Raw genomic sequence first — 20,525 nt, 5'->3', positions numbered from 1 at the left:
AGCTGGTGCAGTTCAGGTTCACACGGAGGATGTTCAGAATGGGTGAATCGAATTTCAACCGTTTACCATTTTACCATGGACCTATTGTTCAGATGAAATCTGGTTGGACGACAGAACGGCCGTGTTTCAGACTCAAGCTGGAATTCTGTTCCTTATTATAAAGCTCAGGGGCGGCGTTAGGCCCGGCTACTTGGGCTGAAGCCCCGGATGTGTCATGGAAAGCCCCGGATCTAAATCGTGGAAGTAACATGCAGTACCAAAGTCCAACAGAGAGGGAGCAGCTGGCAGTAGTTTGTATACAGCCTGCCTGAGCCTCCACCACTGAAGAAGAAGCCCTTCAGCAGCCAGCTTCTTCTGCAGTCTCTGCCTGAAACGCATGAGTGAAGATGGACATAAGGATGTTTTTTTAGACCAAAAGTACAACGACAGAACCCCAGCTTTGATGAGACTGGTGTTGACTCAGGTTTGTGAGTCTTATTTGAAAATATTTGTTGTGATGCTGGTTTGCCTAAAGTTAGCTTATCAGGTAAAGTTGTTGGAGAAAGAAAGTGAATATTTACTATCATCTCACACTAAACACTAACAGGAACAATACTCTGCCCTGAAAATGCTTAATATGTAGCTTCAGAGTAAAAATTATGTGGTACAAGACATATATATATGATGTTGACTAGTGCGTGTCACGTGTGTGCGTGCACGTGCTTAAGCCCCGGATCTTCTTCAGTCCTAAATCCACCCCTGATAAAGCTTAGGTTGTTTGGAAACATCTAAAGGATCTGGATGCTGAAGCCAAACGATGTCATCAGACTGGGTTTCAACTTGATGCTCAAATAAAGTTTGTTTTATTTTTCTTGGTAAAAAGTTGTAGGAAGTTTTAAACAAATTAATTAATGAATTAAGTTCACGAACCCACAAGAAGGTTCTAGAAATCTGTTGGATGATTTTTATTGCGAGTGAGAGTTTATCTAGCCTATTATTGTTCTAGGAACAGAGCTTTTATTTTGTTAGAGTCCGACACAAAGTCTTTATTCTGCACCATTCCAGCGTGTTTTACTGCGACCCAAGATCTGATCTGATCATTAAAGCTTCCTTCCAACATTTGTGTTTCCAGTTTGTGTTTCCAGCTTCAGGCTGCAGCCGAACGTCTGTCCAGACTTTCAATCAGACTCACCGGCTGGACGTGAAGAAGGAATGTGCCAAAGGAAGAAGGTCTGTAAACCTCCTGCTGCTGAGGACATGACGGGATAAAGAATGATTTAATTATTTATCATTTACCTTTAATGTGTGTTTATTTATTCTAGACGAGTCGGTCAGTATGAGGAGAAGCACACAGCTGACTCCTGCATCTGCAGCAGACACGTTTCGGTGTGAGGGTTTTTACTGCGGCTCCTTCCTTCTCTCAGAGGCCAAGAACCAATTAACCCATCTGAGCCTCTCCGAGGTCTGACTGCGGCGGCGAGCTCTGCAGAGCCCAGCCACACAATGGTCCCGAGGCCGGGTGCTCTGGGAGATCTTCCCTGTAGTGGTTCTGAATGAAATAAATGGTGCACATCAGGATGCTGCTCTGCAGCAGAGAGATGACAATGCGACAATAGGTGCTGATTCTTCTGCTGCCTGAGTCTCCTCGCTGGATTGATTCTGCTGTTTGGCGCTCTGAAACAAAAGCTGGCATGGTCCCAGATATGAGCAAACATAAAAAAGATGTTGTGTCCCAGCTGAAAAGTTTAAAATCAAACGAATGAAGCTTGTCCTCTAGCCTTTCCCTTTAACATACTGGTCAGTACTGGTCTCTCTGACTTAGTGAGACATCTGTGTCCTCAGCTCATTGTAGTCCACGTCCAGTTTTTACGCCCTGATCCCAAACAGCGCCGTGACTACCTCACAGCCTATAAAGCTGCAATGTAAGCCAAGCTAGCTTCAAACCTTTTTCATGACTCTTAACATTCTAACACATCTAGCTATAAATGTAGCCTCAACTCATTCAGGCACGCTGGTGGTGATGAGCCACAGCTGCCCTGGGCGTCACGGATGGCAGCGATGTGGCAAACACTGGCGCCGGCCCCTCCAACCACCACCAACAGGTAGTGCAGGTGAAATGTCTTGCCCAAGGACACAACAGCAGCATTCGTTGTACCTACAGCTTAACAATTGCTGGACAACACGCTCAACCTCCTGAGCTACTGCAGCCCTCCCTCTGGTTCTCTTGCACTTGTCTAACAGAGTCCACCGACAGCACGGCTCGGTCGAAACCAACCACTGGACCATCCGGCTGTGGATCTCAGTGAAACGCTGCACGTCCCTGGGTCTTCCACTCATCACACACACGTCTTTACCACCAGAACACCACTGGTGTGAGAAGTTCTCCGCTCAATAACACCAGAGAAGGAGAACCAGTCGGCTGCTACCATTTAAGCTTTAGGACAAACTGTTTGACGTCATGGACAACAAAAGACGTTTGGACCTAGAAAAAGGCAACTGGTGTTTAGCGCCATCTCGTTTCCTCTGTAATGCGGGTTCAGGTATCAGGTGGGCGTGGCCTAGGAATGATAGTCGACGGGAGGGGTGAGGGTTGTGCGTTTAAAAGCGAGCTTGTTTTGCAGATTTGACGTCTGAAGCTGCTGCTCTTCCAGTAAACATACCACCATCCCCCCATGTTTGTTTCACCAGCAGGACTCTAACAGTTCAGAAGCTTCTCTGAAAACTCTTGTGGGTTTTGAATTCACGGCTCATGACAGGCTGCAGCTCGTATGGTGATAAAAGCACTCAGGAACATCACCCAGCGTCTGGGAAAACCTGTTTTTCTGTGGTGATTTCAGCACCAAACCACTGCAGATGCATGCCGACTAAACCACCACAACTGATTTTCAGTCATTTTCTTGTTTTCCACGGTGGCAGTTTCTGATCCCATGGTTGGATGTCAGAAACGGAGCAACAATAAAAACAGCTTTCAGCAGCACGGCTTCAGGCTGGGTGTTTTTCAGCCATCAGAGTTAAGAAAAGCACACAAAAATAAAACTCTGGAAGCATGATGTTTACATGTTAGCTCAAATGAGCTTTTTAAAAGAAATGAAAGCTTGAGAAAGTTTCTTTTTGGATGTTTGACTCATTTAGAGCAGCAAAAAACCCTTTATTCAAACACCCTCACAGTGTTTACAATTATTTTACTTTATTGAGACATTTTTTCACATGAAGCAATAATTATAACAGTAATAATAATAGGTAAAAATATAATAATAATAATAATAATAATAATAATAATAAAAATAATAATAATAATAGTTAAAAACATAATAACAACAACAATAATAATAATATTAATAATATTAATAATAATATTGGTTACAAATACAACAATAATAATATTATTATTAACAACAACAATAAATATAATAGGTACAAAATAATAATATTGTTATTGTTAATTAATTAATTAATCTTAATTTCACTAGTCAGTGACTCGATGCAACCTGCTGAGTTTCTTATATAAGAATGTTTTTTCTGATTGGCTTAATGAACTGACCTGGATTGGAATGTTTATTATGGGAAGGTCTTTGAGACGACTCTTGTCGTAATTTGACGCTTCACAAATAAACTTGAATGAAATAGAATAGAATAGAATAACTATTATTATTAATATAATTATTTTTTTAGATATTATAATTTTTTTATCTATTATTATTATTTTTATCTACTATTATTATTATTATTATTATCATTATTATTATTATTATTATTATTATATAGAGACTTTCTACATAAACAAAACATTTCATTTCAGGTTTCAAATGTAAAACTATTTTATTTAACTATTAAATCCAAAGCACAAACAGTGAAACAACCTTTTGCTCCTCAGGTTTCTTCATAGAAAATTCTTCCACACAAACAATATTTAATATTGACTGTTGCTCCAGACTGGAAGAGCTTTGTCCTTCAAACTGCGTGAAAGTGAATATTTATTTTTCTTTAGTTCCCGTCGCCGAGGCTCGTCGCTCTGGTACGAGGACTTTATTCCTTTTGGAAAACAATTATTCAGAGCTCGGACATCCGGGAGGGACTCGGAGTAGAACCGCTGCTCCTCCAGGTCGAAAGGAGTCAGTTGAGGTGGTTTGGGCATCTGGTCAGGATGCCTCCTGGACGCCTCCCTGGGGAGGTGTTCCGGGCATGTCCTGCCGGCAGGAAACCCCCGGGTCCACCCAGGACACGTTGGAGAGGTTACATCTCCATTCTGGTCTGGGAACGCCTTGGGGTCCTGCCGGAGGAGCTGGTGGAGGTGGCCGGGGAGAGGATAGACTGGAGCTCCCTAGTCGGGATGCTGCCCCCGCGACCCGGACCTGGATAAGCGGAGGAAGACGACAACGAAGATTCATTTATCTGGTTTCTCTACAGAAACCTGCTGCTTTCAGGCCCTGAGCTTTTGTTTACTGGGACTTAATATTTCTTCACTTTTAGCAGCGTGCCACTCTTCATATAGATGATGTACAAAAGCAGCATTTTTTTGTTCTTCATCCAGTTTGTAGCGTGGGCACATCTACGTACACACTAGGATTTAACACTGTTTGCTTCAGTTTGGTTAGATCCTGAGAAAAGATCGGACACATTAGCATGTGAACTTATATTATGCATAAATATCTAGGATATTAATACAATCAATAGAAGTTCATACACCAACTGTCTTGGTCTATATTTTAATTAAAGATTAATGTTTAATTTGAGATAATTAAATTTTAGCAAAAGTTCATTTATTTAATCAGAAGCTTAAAGGAATCTTTGCTTATTCAATAACCAAATATATATACACCATTCTGTGTTTCATTTCAAAGAAGAGTCAGGCGTGATATTAAACTTGTTATTAAAAGCAAACCTGTGTCTGGATGGAAAGCTAAAATGAAATGCGAGGTTTGGATGTGTGAATGAATCTCAGAAGATTTCTTTCAGAGAGAGAACACGTTCTGGGTGGAAACGTTGGTTTGCAGCTAACTGAATTGAGATCAGCATTGGACACCAACTGTGTTCTACTTCAACCAGTTAGATGACCCTCTGTGTGGATCCGGAGGTCAAAGGAGGATGTTGCCAGCCTCAGGGTACTCGGTCAGGTAGAGAAGACCCGAGTGAAACCGACTCTCTGGTCCAAAGTTTACTCTGAAGGAGTTTTTGCATCAGCTGGTTACAGGTGCGTTTATTCGGAGCAATTCTATCGGCGCGACAGAATGCTTAGTGAGGAGTCAGGCGGCCGACCCTCATCCTCTGGGTTGGTTCAAGAACTGAACTTAACCGCGGAGATTTGGTTTTAACAAAACCTCAGAACACGCCCTCTCGGTTGCAGAAAGCTTGATGTTATGGAGTAAAGACATGTGAGGTGGTTAACTTTACCCTGGATCCAGTCCTGCATGAGGTGTACACGAGCGAATGACCTTCTGGTTAATGATCACACATTACTGATGATCATAAATAATTATTATTATTAACCCAAAGAATAATAATTCATTTCAGTAATTAAATACATTTATAGTGAACCAAGATGATTATTTATGATTGTAATAAACAGTAAAAACAGTTTATTAAGATTATTATTTAAAATTATTATTTTAAAATCTTGAAGTGTCCTTCATCTTGGGACGGAACAGCGGCAGCAGACGGATAAAAGATGGTGTTTGGCAGACTGTCGTCTCCTGTGATGGATAATCTGTGGAACAAAGTTACAGCTCAACCTAGCTGGGGAAGTGTGACCTTTGGGTCACAAATATGAGGTCATTCACGTCGCTACAAGTTGAAACAACATTTCTGGTTTGAAAAAGCAGAAACAGTTCAAAGCAACATTCAGACAAAATGGCGTCTTTGTGTCTGGAAACATTTAGGCCATCTTCTAGAGGCCAGACGCTGAACCTCAGATCCGGCTGTTTGATTGGCTACCTGAACAGGTGAACGGCCATCTAATCACCGCTTCCCATTGGCAGACTCACTGTGTTGTTTCTTTTAGCCTGGGTCTGCTGGAGGTCTGAGAGGTCAACCATGACTTCCTGATGGTGATTCTGGATCCTGGCCTGGGCTCTGCAGTGGAAGGTTGTTGGTTCCAACCCCATGCCAGCCTCCTCCATCAGGGCATCCTGATGGATACTAGGCTGCTACGTGGCTCTCAGGGTGTTTATGAACTATTTTTTTGTTTCCTTTTTTAATTCAAATTCCCACAAAACCAACTTCATGTGCGCTTCATCTTTTTTCCCCAACACTCGTTTACTTTTCTGGCCTGAAAGGTCCAGGCTATAAAACACAATAAATCAAAGTGAGTTCTGGACTTAGTGAACAAAGAAGCTCCACACAGAGAGAAAAGAGAACATGAGGACATGTCTCAGCTGCTTGAATGGTCCAACCACACAGCATGACAGGCCTCTTTCTGGTCAACTGTGCTGTTAAAATGAATAAAGCTTCAATAGAGAGAGAAAAACTCGATATCCAGTGTGATTACGGCTAAAAGACGGAGGAGGAGAGGTAATCACTCCTTTTGGAGGGAAAATGGGAAAAAGCTTTTCCATCAGAAACAGATTCTCTAAAATCTGATTCCAGGAACAAAACTTCTGTCAGTAACTTGATTTACTTGATTTGTGAGTTTTACCCTCATCCATCCATCCATCCATCCATCCATTTATGCATCCATCCATCCATCCATCTATGCATCCCTCCATCCATCCATCTATGCATCCATCTATGCATCCATCCATCCATCTATGCATCCATCCATCTATGCATCCATCCATCCATCCATCTGTTTATCCATCCATCTATGCATCCATCATCCATCTGTTTATCCATCCATCTACGCATCCATCCATCCATCATCCATCTGTTTATCCATCCATCTATGCATCCATCCATCCATCCATCCATCCATCCATCCATCTATGCATCCATCTATGCATCCATCCATCATCCATCTGTTTATCCATCCATCCATCCATCCATCATCCATCTGTTTATCCATCCATCTATATATCCATCCATCATCCATCTGTTTATCCATCCATCTATGCATCCATCCATCCATCCATCCATCTATGCATCCATCTATGCATGCATCCATCATCCATCTGTTTATCCATCCATCCATCCATCATCCATCCATCCATCATCCATCTATGGATCCATCCATGCATCCATCCATCATCCATCCATCATCCATCTATGGATCCATCCATCATCCATCATCCATCTATGGATCCATCTTTGCATCCATCTTTGCATCCATCTGTGCATCAATCTATGAATCCATCTATGCATCCATCTATGCATCCATCCATCCATCCATCTGTGCATCCATCCATCCATCTGTAAATAATGGGTTGTTTACATCTAACTTATTAACCATAAAATGTGAGATTCCATAGAAATATGAAATATCAATCTGATGGATCTTTGAATATTTTAACCAGAAGATCAGAACTTTTTATTGCAGGGATTAAGTGACACTTCTTATTAACTCCAATGAAAGAGAGAGAGAGAGTCAGGTTTAAAATAGTTAAGAAATTTATTTCTACACAATTTAAACAAGACTAACTTAAACACTCCGTGTACTGATGGACTAAAGGTTGGTTTATGCTTGACGCGTCCGTGAGGTCCGCACGGCTCCGCACGGGAAAATTGCGTCATTTTAAAAACCACGCCCCTCCACCACGCCTCCGCACGGCCCAAAATTTCCGCAACGCGCACCTAGGAAAATTTCGAACCACGCAGACGGTCTGACGTGAAAAAACATGGCGGACCGGCAAGAACTAGTATGGCAGAGGTTCGTAAATACAGACATTTGTATGATTCAGCTCTCAGAGATCACCGTGATCAACATGTTGTTAATAATTCTTGGAGAGAAATTGCTCGCACTGTCGGAAAAGACAGTGAGAGCCGGTAGAAAAGCAGCGGCGCCGACCAAACTAGTCTTGGAATGCTTCCAGGTCACGACAGGTTATCACTGGCGTCTCCGAGACCCTGAAGGGGTCGTGAGGTTCAGCTTTTATTCTGAAGGAACCGTTGCGGTCAGGTGCAATGTACAACAGATTTTATCCAGCTTGTCGAAGTTCTTTATGGCTGAAGAAGAAGTGCGGATGGCCTGTCCGAGACTTCTCTAAAATGCTTTGAACTAAAGAAAAGGTGGCGTGGAATAGTTTTTATAATTGTCTTATTTTGGTTTACTGGCGAATCAGAATTTGACAAGCAAAAGAGGGTTTATACAAACACCACAGAAAACCACGCCTAACCAGAAACAAAGGTTCTGATTGGGTCAGACAAAAGGAAATGTGTTGTGTGGCTTTAGCATTTGTCACGTGCAGTGCCCCTTTTTGGCCACAGGACGGCCTCAGCGGCCTTCTGCTTCGCCTGTCTCCCGGTGAACAGGTGTTTATGATTACTCATAATCATGGATCAGCTGTTAAAAGCTGCCCTCTTGCCCTCATAAAGTGAGAAGGTACAGGATAGTTTAGACTTCTGAAGTTTAAGCTATTCTCTTCTCCTTGTTTGCTTTCTTGGTTAAATTTGTAATAGTTAGTCTTCGGTGCCCTCGGTTTTTGGAATTTGGAAGTTGGGATTTGGATTTAGGATTTGACTATTTGGTAACGAATTCGGACCGGCTTTAGATTTTGACTTTGGATAACCCTCGCTCTTTTTAGTCTCGGTTGTTTATTCCCATCCCCTTTTGTGTTGGTGTTTTCCATTCTTCCCTTCGTTTTGTAGATAAGCACCTTTGTGTTTTGTATATAGATATTTCTTTTAAGGTTGTAAGTATTCATTTTGTAATAAATTCCTTGTTTTTTTAGCGACACTGCACTTTATTATTTAATCCACACACACCACTTTTATTACTCCCCTCATCTCTCCTAGAGAGCTTGGGGACGTAATAGCATTATACGTCATTAGTGTCTAGTGCAAATGTCCAATATTATAATAACTTGTAAAATACTACTAATCACAGGATAATAATATCAAGTAATAACATTGTCAATTCACTGATTGATTGAACATTGGGCTCACACTATTATTGGTAATTAACAAAGATGTTGAATTTGTATTTATCAAAAATAGTTCTTCGTCTTATTCTTTATAACAGAGGTGAAGCAGTTCAGATGAGCAGAGTGCATGAAAGACCTTGGCCACTATCTCATGTAGTTTAGCCTGTCAGAGACTTTATGTCTCTGCTCGAGCAGACGCAGCAGAAACAGGACATTCATGATGCTACACATCCATCCACCATCCATCCATGCATCAATACATCCATCCATGCATCCATGCATCAGTCCATCCATCCATGCATCCATCTATGCATCCATCCATGCATCAATCTAATCCATCTATGCATCCATCCATCCATCCATCCATCCATTTACCATCCATCATCCATCCATCCATCCATGCATCCATCCATCCATCCATCCATCCACCATTCATCTATGCATCCATCCATCCATCCATCCATCCATTCATCCACCATTCATCTATGCATCCATCCATCCATCCATCCATCCTTCCATCCATCCAACCATCCATTTGACATTCCTTCCCCTGAAAATCCTGAAGGAATTTTCTAACTAGTGACAAATGTTGAAGATTCTAGGTTCGGCTCCTGGCTGGCTCGCCAAAATGTAGTGTTTGTATATTTATACACTGTAATTAGATCTAAATATTATAATCAGAAGTGGTTGTTTTTATCATCAGGGAGTTTACTTAAACACTCTGTATTGACTGAGAGACAAGAAAAGAGAGAGTTGGGATTGTTTAAGAATCTTTAATTTCTATCATTATAAATTCTTACAATCTACCAGGACTATCTCAATGATGTATGCATATGGATCTGAATGTTATCGTGTTGGTGTGTATGTGTGTGTGGGTTCAGGATCTCTAGGCTGACGTAGCAAATCTGGTTGTTATGACTAGGCTACCACGAGGCTTCAGGAGCTGATGACATGAGCAGCCATTTTGCCGTAACTACGTACCATGTGGAGCCTCCCGTGTAGATCAGGAATGCCAGGTCCTCGGACCTTCAGGTGTACTGGAGCTGGTGAAACAGCGGTCGCAGCACTACAAAGCCCGTCTGAGGGTCGACTCCGGTAGCAGCGGCAGGCGTCAGCGAGTTCAGCTCTTATTTTGAAGGGACGTCGTCTTGTTGTTCAAACGACGGAAATCTCCAGCTTGACAGTTCTCAGCTTAAAGTAGAAAGTGCAGCTGGCCAGCCTGCACCTCTCTTTTGCGGTGATGGATCGAGAGCTGGTTGAAAACTACGTTGAGAGTATGATGTAACTCCTTTGGAACTCAGAGCGAACAGAGCTGAGGTTAAAATGGAACTGAGTATAAAATGGCGTTGCCTTGTTTTATATCCCCTAGTTGTTTACAAATCTTAGTAAACCGGATTGGACAACTTCATTAAACAACCCAGATTCTGCCCTACTACAGACGAAAGTTCTGATTGGTTGAGAACAATGTGTCATGCGTTTCCATGTTAATGTAGATCAGTCTGTCTGGTGCAGTCCTGTTTATTCATTGAACACATAACTCATGACATCTTTATTTCACAGATCATTCACCTGATTATTATTGATCAACATATGCTTGGATTAGCTTTATCACAAATAAAGTACTTTGATTAATTAATGGAAAGCGTTCTTCTCTTCTTCTGTCTCTTCCCCTGGAATGTAAACATACTGAAACCAGCATCCGACCTTGGCGATTCTTACACGTTGTTACTGTGTGAAGGGGCAGCTGTTGAGGGCAGACAATAGGATCTTAATAACGCTACAGGGGTCTTGTTTTATTTGCCTAAAAACTCCAGAAAGAGGCAACGAGGAGAAGCCCTATGGGCTCCAAGAATGAAGTACACATCATGTGGTGAGTGGGCATTCACCTTCACCGCTCCTAAGCTGTGGACCACACTCCCTCTGGAAGTGCACCTGGCTTCGATGCGCACCTGGCTTTGTGCACGTCAAATCAAAACTGGAATTGCATCTCTTCAAATTGGCTGGTGAAGTCATCGTAATGGGTGTGTCCTCAGCTTTACCACCAATACTACTTTTGATATTATAACGTTTTATTTCTGTACCACATACAGTGTGCTATGCTGTCGTGTTTTATGCTTGGGTTTTTAGGTGTTTTGCTTTTTAGATTCTTTGTGTTACTCACTGTTTATTGTATGGGGGGGGGGGGGGGGGGGACTTGTAGTATTTTTTCTAGTTCTGCTGCCCCTCCTTTGTGCAACACTTTGATCGGCTGACACGCTGTGGGTAAATGTGCTTTACAAACAGACATGGTAAGGTAGCGTGACTACAGACACTCCATGTTGTTCTGAACACATTCAGACTAAACGTTCTGCCTGGCTCTGGTTTTGCTTTGTGGTGAGAGAGATCTGATACCGAGCACTTTACATTTATTTAAGCTCTGTTGCTGCTTTCATCCGAATAACAATATTTGACTAATAAAATGGCTCGAGGCTCACTCTGTGATTTCACGGCGTCGGTCTGGAACGTGATGTTTCTTCTGCTCCATTTCTGGTTCTGTCCTTTGACTCAATCTGCTCTTTGACCCCCCGCTCCCCTTTTCATCTCAGAACGCGGCGCAATAAAGTCCAGACAGAGTAATTACAGCCTGCCGACAAATAACACACAACCATCCCACAGAGTGCAACTTCATATGCTTTTAAGCAGCTTATTTTCAGCCCACTGCAAATTAGACACTTTGTGCTAAATCGACCGGCCTCTCCTTCGGATGCTCCCCGTCGACGTTTAATTGTGTAAACACAAACCCACACAGTCTGTCACCTTCCTCGATGAAGGCTTTCTGCTCCAACAGCATCTGATGAACAAGTTCATCTCGGCTCGCGTGTCTGACAGAAAAGAAAAACAAGGTGGACTTTAATTTCATCCTTGTCAACTTCCATCTTTTTCAATTTGCATCTAAAATTATTGAACCTAAACCTTCTCATGGTTCCTTGTTTCCTCACACAAATTAGAGGTTGACCCTCTTTGGTGTCTGCTAAACAAAAATGCTTTATTATCATTATCATTATGAGGATGTAGACTCTGCTTACCAGTAATAAATATGTAAGAATAAATACCGGTTCATTTTTTCTGCCCTGCACATCATCAGCGAAGAAACCAGAAAATTCCCCTGGCTTCAAATTTTCACAGTGCTGCAGCTTCCCCCTCAGACCTGCTTGTGATAAATTTTTCATTTTTGAGCACCGTTATCACTGCCAGCAGCCGCACCGTCGGCTCGACAGAGCTGGGGGGGGGGAACGGATGACAAGATAGAAAACAATTTGATAGAAAGGCGAGAATGGACCAAGAAATCCAACACAGATGAAACGGCGTTTGGATGAGTAAGGAGAGGGGTGTAATAACAAACCCAGAAACCAAAGGAAGAAAAGGTTTGGAGACATCTGGCCAGCAGGAGAAGAAACTCCCAGTTCATGTGCATTCAGTCATCAATGATTCACGTAGTCATAAGTCATTAACGTTTTCCTGACGGTTTAACCGGAGACGGAGCGGCAGCTCAACATCAGCATCAGAAAGTCCAAAATGTTGTTTCCAGGAACTTTCTCCTCAAGATGAACATCATGTTAGTTGTTAGAATCTTTCTTATCACGTCTTAATTTAGTGTTCACGTTAAGCTTGAGTCATGCGTCTGCGTCTGCGTCAGCGCGGAGACACGCAACGCCGTTATCTGTCCTTGTGGGCCTGCCGGAGAGCTCTCGCAAGGACGGACGGAGTCGAGCTCTCTTTTCTAAACATCCATCCGTCGAGACGGAGAATGGAAGCTTGTGATTGGTCAGGACGCCGCTGTCGTCTATACTGCCGCCATTGCACCCTCTAGCGGCAGATAACTCCGGATAACTAGCGGCAGACACGGAGAAGCTTGAAGAATACCTCATGATAAAACTCTAAAAATATGAACGTTTGATTCCCCCGTGACTGGAGGAGCGAAAAGATGCGCAGCAAGCTATTAGGTAATTAAATGTGGGGTAATATTTAATCCCTGGAACCTGAAATAAACACACATGACAAAAGGGAGACAGTTTACCCTGAGTCCCCAAAATAATGGAGAGTTAACGCAGGGGAAACCCCCTCCGAGGCTGACCCCAAGTCACTCCCCCTTGTCCTTAGTTTCCCAGGGGTTTTATTTAGCAAAGGATGGAGAAGGCGGGGCCTTCTCAGGTTACAGAGGTACAGAGTCCCATCACCCCCCACACAAAGGAAGATTCACAAACCAAGCAAAATGAACATTTAATAAAAATACCTGACACAAGCGTTTTATTTGTGGAAGAAAATGACAGGAAACGTGGGTTTAGGGGTGGCGAGCACATGAAGAGGTGGAGGAGGATGAAAGACAAATTTGTCTGTGTTAAAAAGTCTCTTATATACAAAAACACAATATAAACACACTATCTTGGACCGATAAATGACAGGATACCACAGAACAGCGCTACGCCCTCTGTTGTCCTGGAGGGGAATTGCTTTGCAACACTCCCCAGGATATAGAGAAGTATGAGGGCAAAACGTCTCCGTCCGTGCGTGTCTCTCCCTTTTGGAGCTGACAGAGAAGCATGACTCAGGCTTTAGCTTCGGTTAGCTCGCCTTTGCTTCAATTTAGGCCCGATTCACGCGGCAGAGCTTTAGACGTCAGCTGAATTTCTAAAAGACGTGGTGATACAAATGTCTCTGGTGTGACAGATTTGGTGCTAAAGACAACACGCCGCACGGACAGATTTCACGCATGAACATTTCCTGGTCAGACGGGAAATCTCAAAATCTTTCAAGATCAAACGTGGCGTCAGAGTAAACATGGCAGAGCGTGAAGCATGCTGCTGTCACCTCGCTTTCTGATTGGCTACACATCACACTGAACAGGCAGCTTGCTTATTCTCAAGACATTTTGCTTTCCTTATCATGGTTTGGCATCACTTTACTGGTAACCAACAAAACACCATCCACAAGCTTAATTACCTTCAGTCAAGTGGGTCAAATGCTAAACTTTACATTTCTTAAAGACCTTTGCGCCCCAGCTAGAGCAGAGGATCACAGCAGGTGGTCCAGCTGACTAAATGCTGGCAGGTTTTCCACAGTTGCGGCTGTCGGAGGTTGACCGTGAAACTCTGAAGGAAAAAAGGATAGATGCCTCATGGACAGGAAGTAGAAAACTCCAGGTTTAACGATGGTGGTCCTGTCTGATGCCTGGCAGGCTACGGCTAATGAGGAGACTTAGTTAGGGGGGAACATGACAAAGTGGGCGACGGAGTGGATGAGCTGACTTTATGGGTAAAGGGTAGAGGAAGAGGAAGCACGCACCTTAATGAAACCTTCCTTAACAGATGTCTAGCTGGCCACATGGAATGATTACTTGGGTGAAGCGAGGTGAGAAAGACGGGAGGAGGACAGGAAGAAAAAACATGGAGGGGGAGTAAAGTTTGCTCATTTCTGAGAGGGAGTTTGCATTTCCTGTCACCACAAATCCTGAAAAGGTCACATCACTCCAGCCATCGCTGGCATTTTATTCTCTGTAGCAAAAAGCTTCACTCCTCCTCCATCTATTTTTGATCAGTGATGTTTGTGGAGGACAACTTTCAGTTTGAATATGACAGATTTCCCGTGGGAAGCAGGAGCTCCTGGCTTAACCCAGCTCAGCCCTTTGGGACGTACACCAGCAGAACTTGTCGATCCGGTTTTATCTCCCATCATCACTAATACTCCTGTGGCTGGATGGCAGTACATCATTGCAGTCAGGCTACAGCATCACAGGGAAGTTATGTCTCATATCAAGCATGATGATGTTTCTGGCTCCCTGCTAACAGGATTGCCCATCAATCATCTACTTCCCGATATTCCCAGGCCAACTCTAGAGTAAGTCCTGGATCAGCCCTGGGGTCTTGTCCCAGTGGGCCATGGCAAACCTCCTATGGAAGCCACCCAGAGAGCATCCTCACTGTGATGCATCAAATGATCCCAATCCCATCCCAGAGCGTAGGAGACCCGTTTAGGCCTAGTTCGTCTGTGATCTCGTTCTCTGGATCGTGACTCGTAACTCACGACCTACAGATGAATCTGAACATCTGATTGGTGAATCAACCTTGCTGTCTCTCCTAACTCCTAACCGTAACCCAACATGCATTAGCCTCCACAGCACTGCAGGTCCTCATCAACCTCCATCCCGAACAGGATCCCACGATACTTCATCCCCTCTTGGAATAGACGCTCTTTCCAACCTAGACTTGACTATTCATTTCCAGCTTCATGACCTCAGACTTGAAAGTGCTTAACCCAGCTGTGTATTTCCTCTTTGAGTTCCCGTTAGCTCAGTAAGGCCAGCAGGACCCTCTCATCCCAGTTGGCCCCTAAACCAGAGATCTCCATGTTTAACAGTCAAACTAAATCCTGGAAGTTGTGACTTAATTAGATGAAAACAAAAAACACTTAGTGGGAAAAGAAATCCCAAAAGGCCTTTAAAAGGACAAAATCACAACGTAAGATGCATTTTTGATGCTCGGAAGGGATAAAAAATAAGCATCTAACTAAACTAAATTGTTCATTTACAATATATGATTAAACCTTCTTTCCTCCACAGCTAGTTCCAGTTCTTCCTTAAGTGCCAATAAATGAAGGTTGGGAATGCTGGGATACTCCCCAACCATCCAATCATTTAATCTGTTCCTGCAGGGAAACACATGGAGGTCAAGGACCGACCCAGTAGACTCCCCCAGTTACTGTATGCCTTTGGTACAACAACACTGCAACATACCACAGTAGTACTAAGACTTGGTAGTACAAAGTAGTACCAAGTCTTTGCTGGATGACAGTCATAAACCAGCAGCTTCGAACAGAGAAGCACAATAATAAAATCTCAGATATTCTAAGAAACACTGCTTTAAATTTCTCACAGTATTTGTGCTGATAGAGACCCATTCAACAGGGACTTCTCCTTAATCCTGTTCCTACACACACACACACACACACACACACACACACACACACACACACACACACACACACACACACACACACACACACACACACACACACACACACACACACACACACACACACACACACACACACACACACGTTCCCCGTCACCGCCGAGCTGATGTAGAGGCTGAGCGTTCAGCCTCATTACCTCCACCTTGATTTGGCTCCCAGCTTTCCCGCGCTGTCTGCTAACATTACCCTTTGTGTTTGCTAGCAGAGAGATGTTTATGTGTGAGCGGCGCTGCGGGGTAAAGGGTGCTAAGTATTTATGCATGCATACCCTCCATATCTCCTGCAACAGAGAGAAAAATGAGCCGAAGCTAATGCAGAAGGCTCCCACAATGTACTCTTCATCATCACTCTTTAAACATGGCTGTACTTTTTAATGATGTCATTTTAATGACGGAGCACACGCTTCTCACACGCCTCACAAAAAGTGGGCTCTTTTCTTTGTGTTGTCTCCTGCACATAAAGTGGCAATTATTCTAATGCGCCTTTAATTGGCATTTATTTTGTAGATGGAGCAGCTCCACGAGGAGCACAGATTCATTAGCATCCAGAAGAGTAAAATACAAATGTTGATGCTTCATATCTTCATAATAAGGTCACTGTTAACATTGTCATTTTGAACAACATCAGCCTCTCCTCCTGAGAAATCATTTATCACCTGTAAAGGACACGGAGGGAGCGTGCTGCAGGGAGCGAGACTGAAGAAAGAGGTGAGAAAAGGCAAATGATTATGTTTTAATGGCTTTCCCCAGGAGAAGAGGGCCCATTTCTTCTGCGGCTAATGAAAGACAGCAGAGAAGAAAGACAAGCTGTGGGAGTGAGAAGAAGAGAGGATAAAACAGTGAAATGGGAAAGAACACCAAGAACATGAGTCGTTTTCCTGATTTCACCCACATGGAGACATTCCTTTAGGCGGGTAACCCAGCTGTGAACACGCCGGCAGCAGGTTTTAAAAAAGCATATTCTCAGGAAAATCATCCCAACGTTTAAAATGTGGAGTTTCTTCTTTAAGGTCACAGGAAACAAACAAACTCCAACCGTTTTGGTTCAGAGAAATGCATAACCACGCTTGTCTGTCTTAAGGGTTACCATGGTGACGGATCTGAGCATCCCCGATAGCCCAGAGGTAAAAGGGTCTTGGGAAAGTATGCAGATCTTTTCTGTTCCCAAGTTACAGAAAAGAGCTGCAAGCAGAGAGAAAACAAATCTAAGCATGGAGGTGAGAAGACAGATTGAGAGGAAAGTTGGTCAGTTGAAAAATAGTCAAAAAGTTGAGAAACCGTTAAAATTTAGAAAGATGAACATTTTCTTTGTAATGAAACCAAATGTCTAAGAAAAAGATGTCGTTTTTATGGTAAATGGCCTGTTTTGTACAGCGCCTTCTTAGGGCTCTACAACCCCCCAAGGCACTTCACAACACAATCAGTCATTCACCCATTCACACACCCATTCACACACTGGTGGCGATGAGCTACAGTGTAGCTACAGCTGCCCTGGGGTCAGGCGCGCAGATAGGGTGGGGGACGGGGGGATCTGTCCCCCCCAGATTCAGATTGACCCCGATCCCTCCCCCCCAACTAAGGCCAGAAAGAAAACAAAATCGGAGGTTTAGCGCTTGAAGCTCCTTTTTCCAATTACATTGAATGCAGCATAATGTAAACAAACACCGACTCCAGAGGCGCCAAAGTGGTTGCTGCTTGGATGCAAGAAGAAGCGAAAAAGAAAAGCAATGATTACTGCGTATTTAAAAAAGACCAACAGTGTAAGTAGGCGGGACCGATCTGTCTGTTTATGCGTGTTGGTTCTAGTTTCAGTACGTTGTTGTCAGTGTTGGGACTTACTCGTTATAAGTGCCAAAGCCTCATTGCTGACTTTAACAAGTCTCATCTACAAATATGATCCTCATGAAGTTACTACGTTACACCAGAAGGTAGTGGAGATGTGGAACCTTCAGGCTGAGCAAAATTTTGGAGATTTTAGAGTTTGAAAAACGCCTCCCGCCGAGAGGCTTCCAGTCGGGGAGAGGAGGAGATGCGTGCAGCATGAAGAGCGCAAATATTAGATAAAACGTATAATTGCCGGCAGGTCTGGTCGTTGCTGACTTTGTCTGGTAATGACTGACTCTGATTGTGAAGCAGAATATTGACTCTGATGAAGAAATTCACTCATCCAGCCGGGAAGATTGACGCTGCTGCAGCATCAGACAGCTGGTGCTGCACGAGAGGTGTGTGGAGTTTACAAGCTCCAAACATTGGGTTTGATGTTGGTTTAACCTTGTCTGGGACGTGATGGATGTAGAAATGATGGTAAAACACCGCTAACGTGACAGACGTAGCGACAATGTAGAAAAAAAAAAGCCGTAAAAAAGAGGCAGAAGCCGATGCATTCTATATGGAAGTCAAGTGTGCCACATAATCATAAAAAAGTAAAATATAAAATTTAAAAAGAGATTTATATATTTATATATAAATAAAAACTTTCCAAATATAATGAAAAATTATAAATAACGTAAAAATACGAAGGAACATCTGTTGGTCAGGCTGAAAAGTTTGGGAACCACTGCTCTAAGTGATAAGTGAATATTGTTTTTTAAATATATTTTATGTGCCGTTTTTTAGGGTTTTTATGTGTTCTGTAAAGATCCGTATGCTGAAAATCATTTAATGTTTAGCATAAAGCATGAGGTTTTGGTTAGTACTTGATTGGGAGAATAACAAATGACTGAATTAAATAGTGGGGCACGTCTGTCAGTGCGCCCCAGGGCAGCTGTGGCCACATCGTAGCTCATCACCATCAGTGTGTGAATGTGTGTGAATGGATGAATGATACACTGTAGTGTAAAGCGCTTTGGAGTCCTTACTCTGAGAGGCGCTATACAAGTGCGGGTCATTCATCATTTATAGTGTTGATCAGGCAGAGCTTTGTTGATCTCATGTTCTGTGTCCCTTTGTTCCCCAGCCATCTGTAGACTTCCCTCAGGTGTCCTTCTAATCATTCCCCATTCCTAGTCAGTCTTTATTCAGTCCTCCTCATCCGTCTAGTTTTTAGTTGTTTATTTTTGGCCCTCAGTCTTTAGGTTTAGTTTAATCCTTGTGTTATAGGTTAAGGTTTTCTGTCATCCTGCTTGTTTCTTTCCCCCTCAGTTAGATTATTGTATTCACCTGCCTTCCCTCCAGCTCTCACTATGCACACCTGCCACCTGTTCCCCTGATCACCTCCCTCGGTCTTTAAAACCCTTGTCTTGTCCTTCAGTGTTTGTTGGTCCGTTGTTTGTGTCTGAGTCCTTGCTCCTGGTTTTGAACTGCAGTTTTGGTGTTTTAACCGCTGGATGAAGCCTCCACCTTAAAAATAACGAATTTATTTCTTTACCTCCGCTCCTGTCCGTGTGATCTGGTGTTTTGCATCTTGGGTTCGAGCCTCCTGCCCGTCAGCGTGACAGTTGTCAGCGTTCCACTGCATAATGGCTTCAAACACGTATAGTTTTTACGTAAACCGTTGGATGAAATTACACAAACTGACTGAGCTCTAGTTAAGGTGCTTGCAATAGTTTGTGTGTGTGTGTGTGTGTGTGTGTGTGTGTGTGTGTGTGTGTGTGTGTGTGTGTGTGTGTGTGTGTTTGGGGGAGGGTACATTGGAACTTTGTCCCCCCCAGTTTGAAAATCCTATCTGTGCCCCTGCCTGGGGCGCCCTGACAGAGGCGAGGCTCCGAGCACTGATGCCACTGGTCCCCCGACCACCACCAGCAGGAAAGGCGGGTTAAGTGTCTTGACCAAGGACACAACCGCAGACTTCTCTGGTCGGAGCCGGGATCGAACCAGCATCCTTCCGATTACTGGACATCCCGCTCCACCTCCTGAGCTGCTACTGTTCCTTATGAGAAGCCAAACTGTGGAAATATTAATACAATTCAATTTTTTATTTTTAAATCATAACAAATTGTGATTTTTTTCCCCAAAAGAAACTCAAAGAAAAAAAAAAGAATACTAATTAGTGTAAAAATGTGGAGAAAATACTACGACAAGAAAAGCTGTAATTGTTTTGCAGAGTTAAACCTACAAACTTCCTTCAATACTTCAAAATAAGAGTCTCCAACATCCACACTTAGCTCAAACATCTAAGAGTTTTAATCTCAACTTGTGGACTTTGTACTGAAATAAAAACTTAAAACTCGTTGGTTTCTTCTGGAAACATTTCCTTTGTTGTCCGACAGTTCAGCTCGAGTCTCGACTTGGTGAAAACAAACGGTCATCCTCGTTCGTGTTTGTTCTGAACCCACCTTGCCTGCTGGTGGTGGTCGGAGGGACCGGTGGCGCCAGTGCTCGGCAGCCTCGCCTCTGTCAGTGCGCCCCAGGGCAGCTGTGGCTACATCGTAGCTCATCACCATCAGTGTGTGAATGGACGAATGATACACTGTAGTGTAAAGCACTTTGGAGTCCTTACTCTGAGAGGCGCTATACAAGTTCGGGTCATTTATCATTCTGGAATTGTGAGCCAGAATTCTGCAACGCAGCTGCAGATTACTCACTTTGA

The 20,525-nt window shown here is 43.2% G+C and overlaps 1 protein-coding gene and 1 long non-coding RNA gene across 2 annotated transcripts in view; both read left to right on the top strand.

Moving 5' to 3' along the window:
• The window catches only part of LOC139072319 (uncharacterized), a 46,036-nt gene extending 43,046 nt beyond the window's left edge, over positions 1–2,990 (top strand). Inside the window, exon 2 of the long non-coding RNA XR_011521847.1 lies at positions 1,112–2,990. This is a non-coding gene — a long non-coding RNA (uncharacterized lncRNA). The remainder of the gene's footprint in view (positions 1–1,111) is intronic.
• A 3,030-nt stretch (positions 2,991–6,020) lies between these two features.
• Positions 6,021–8,232, top strand: LOC139072068 (guanine nucleotide exchange factor subunit RIC1-like). The gene is made up of 2 exons (XM_070555257.1): positions 6,021–6,138; positions 6,605–8,232. The coding sequence occupies exons 1-2, from the start codon at positions 6,021–6,023 to the stop codon at positions 7,324–7,326; spliced, it is 840 nt and encodes a 279-aa protein (XP_070411358.1). The 3' UTR covers positions 7,327–8,232.
• Positions 8,233–20,525: the final 12,293 nt, after the last annotated feature.

The sequence above is a fragment of the Nothobranchius furzeri genome, chromosome 10 (assembly GCF_043380555.1).
Source record: "Nothobranchius furzeri strain GRZ-AD chromosome 10, NfurGRZ-RIMD1, whole genome shotgun sequence".
Taxonomy (NCBI): Eukaryota; Metazoa; Chordata; class Actinopteri; order Cyprinodontiformes; family Nothobranchiidae; genus Nothobranchius; species Nothobranchius furzeri.
The sequence above is the reverse complement of the archived record's forward strand: the minus strand, read 5'-3'. Positions and strand labels throughout refer to the sequence as shown.

Coding starts and splice junctions, on each gene's coding strand:
- LOC139072068 (XM_070555257.1), top strand. CDS start 6,021: ATGGTGATTCTGGATCCTGGCCTGGGCTCTGCAGTGGAAGGTTGTTGG. Junction 6,139..6,604: donor GCTGCTACGTGGCTCTCAGG/GTGTTTATGAAC, acceptor TTGATTTGTGAG/TTTTACCCTCATCCATCCAT.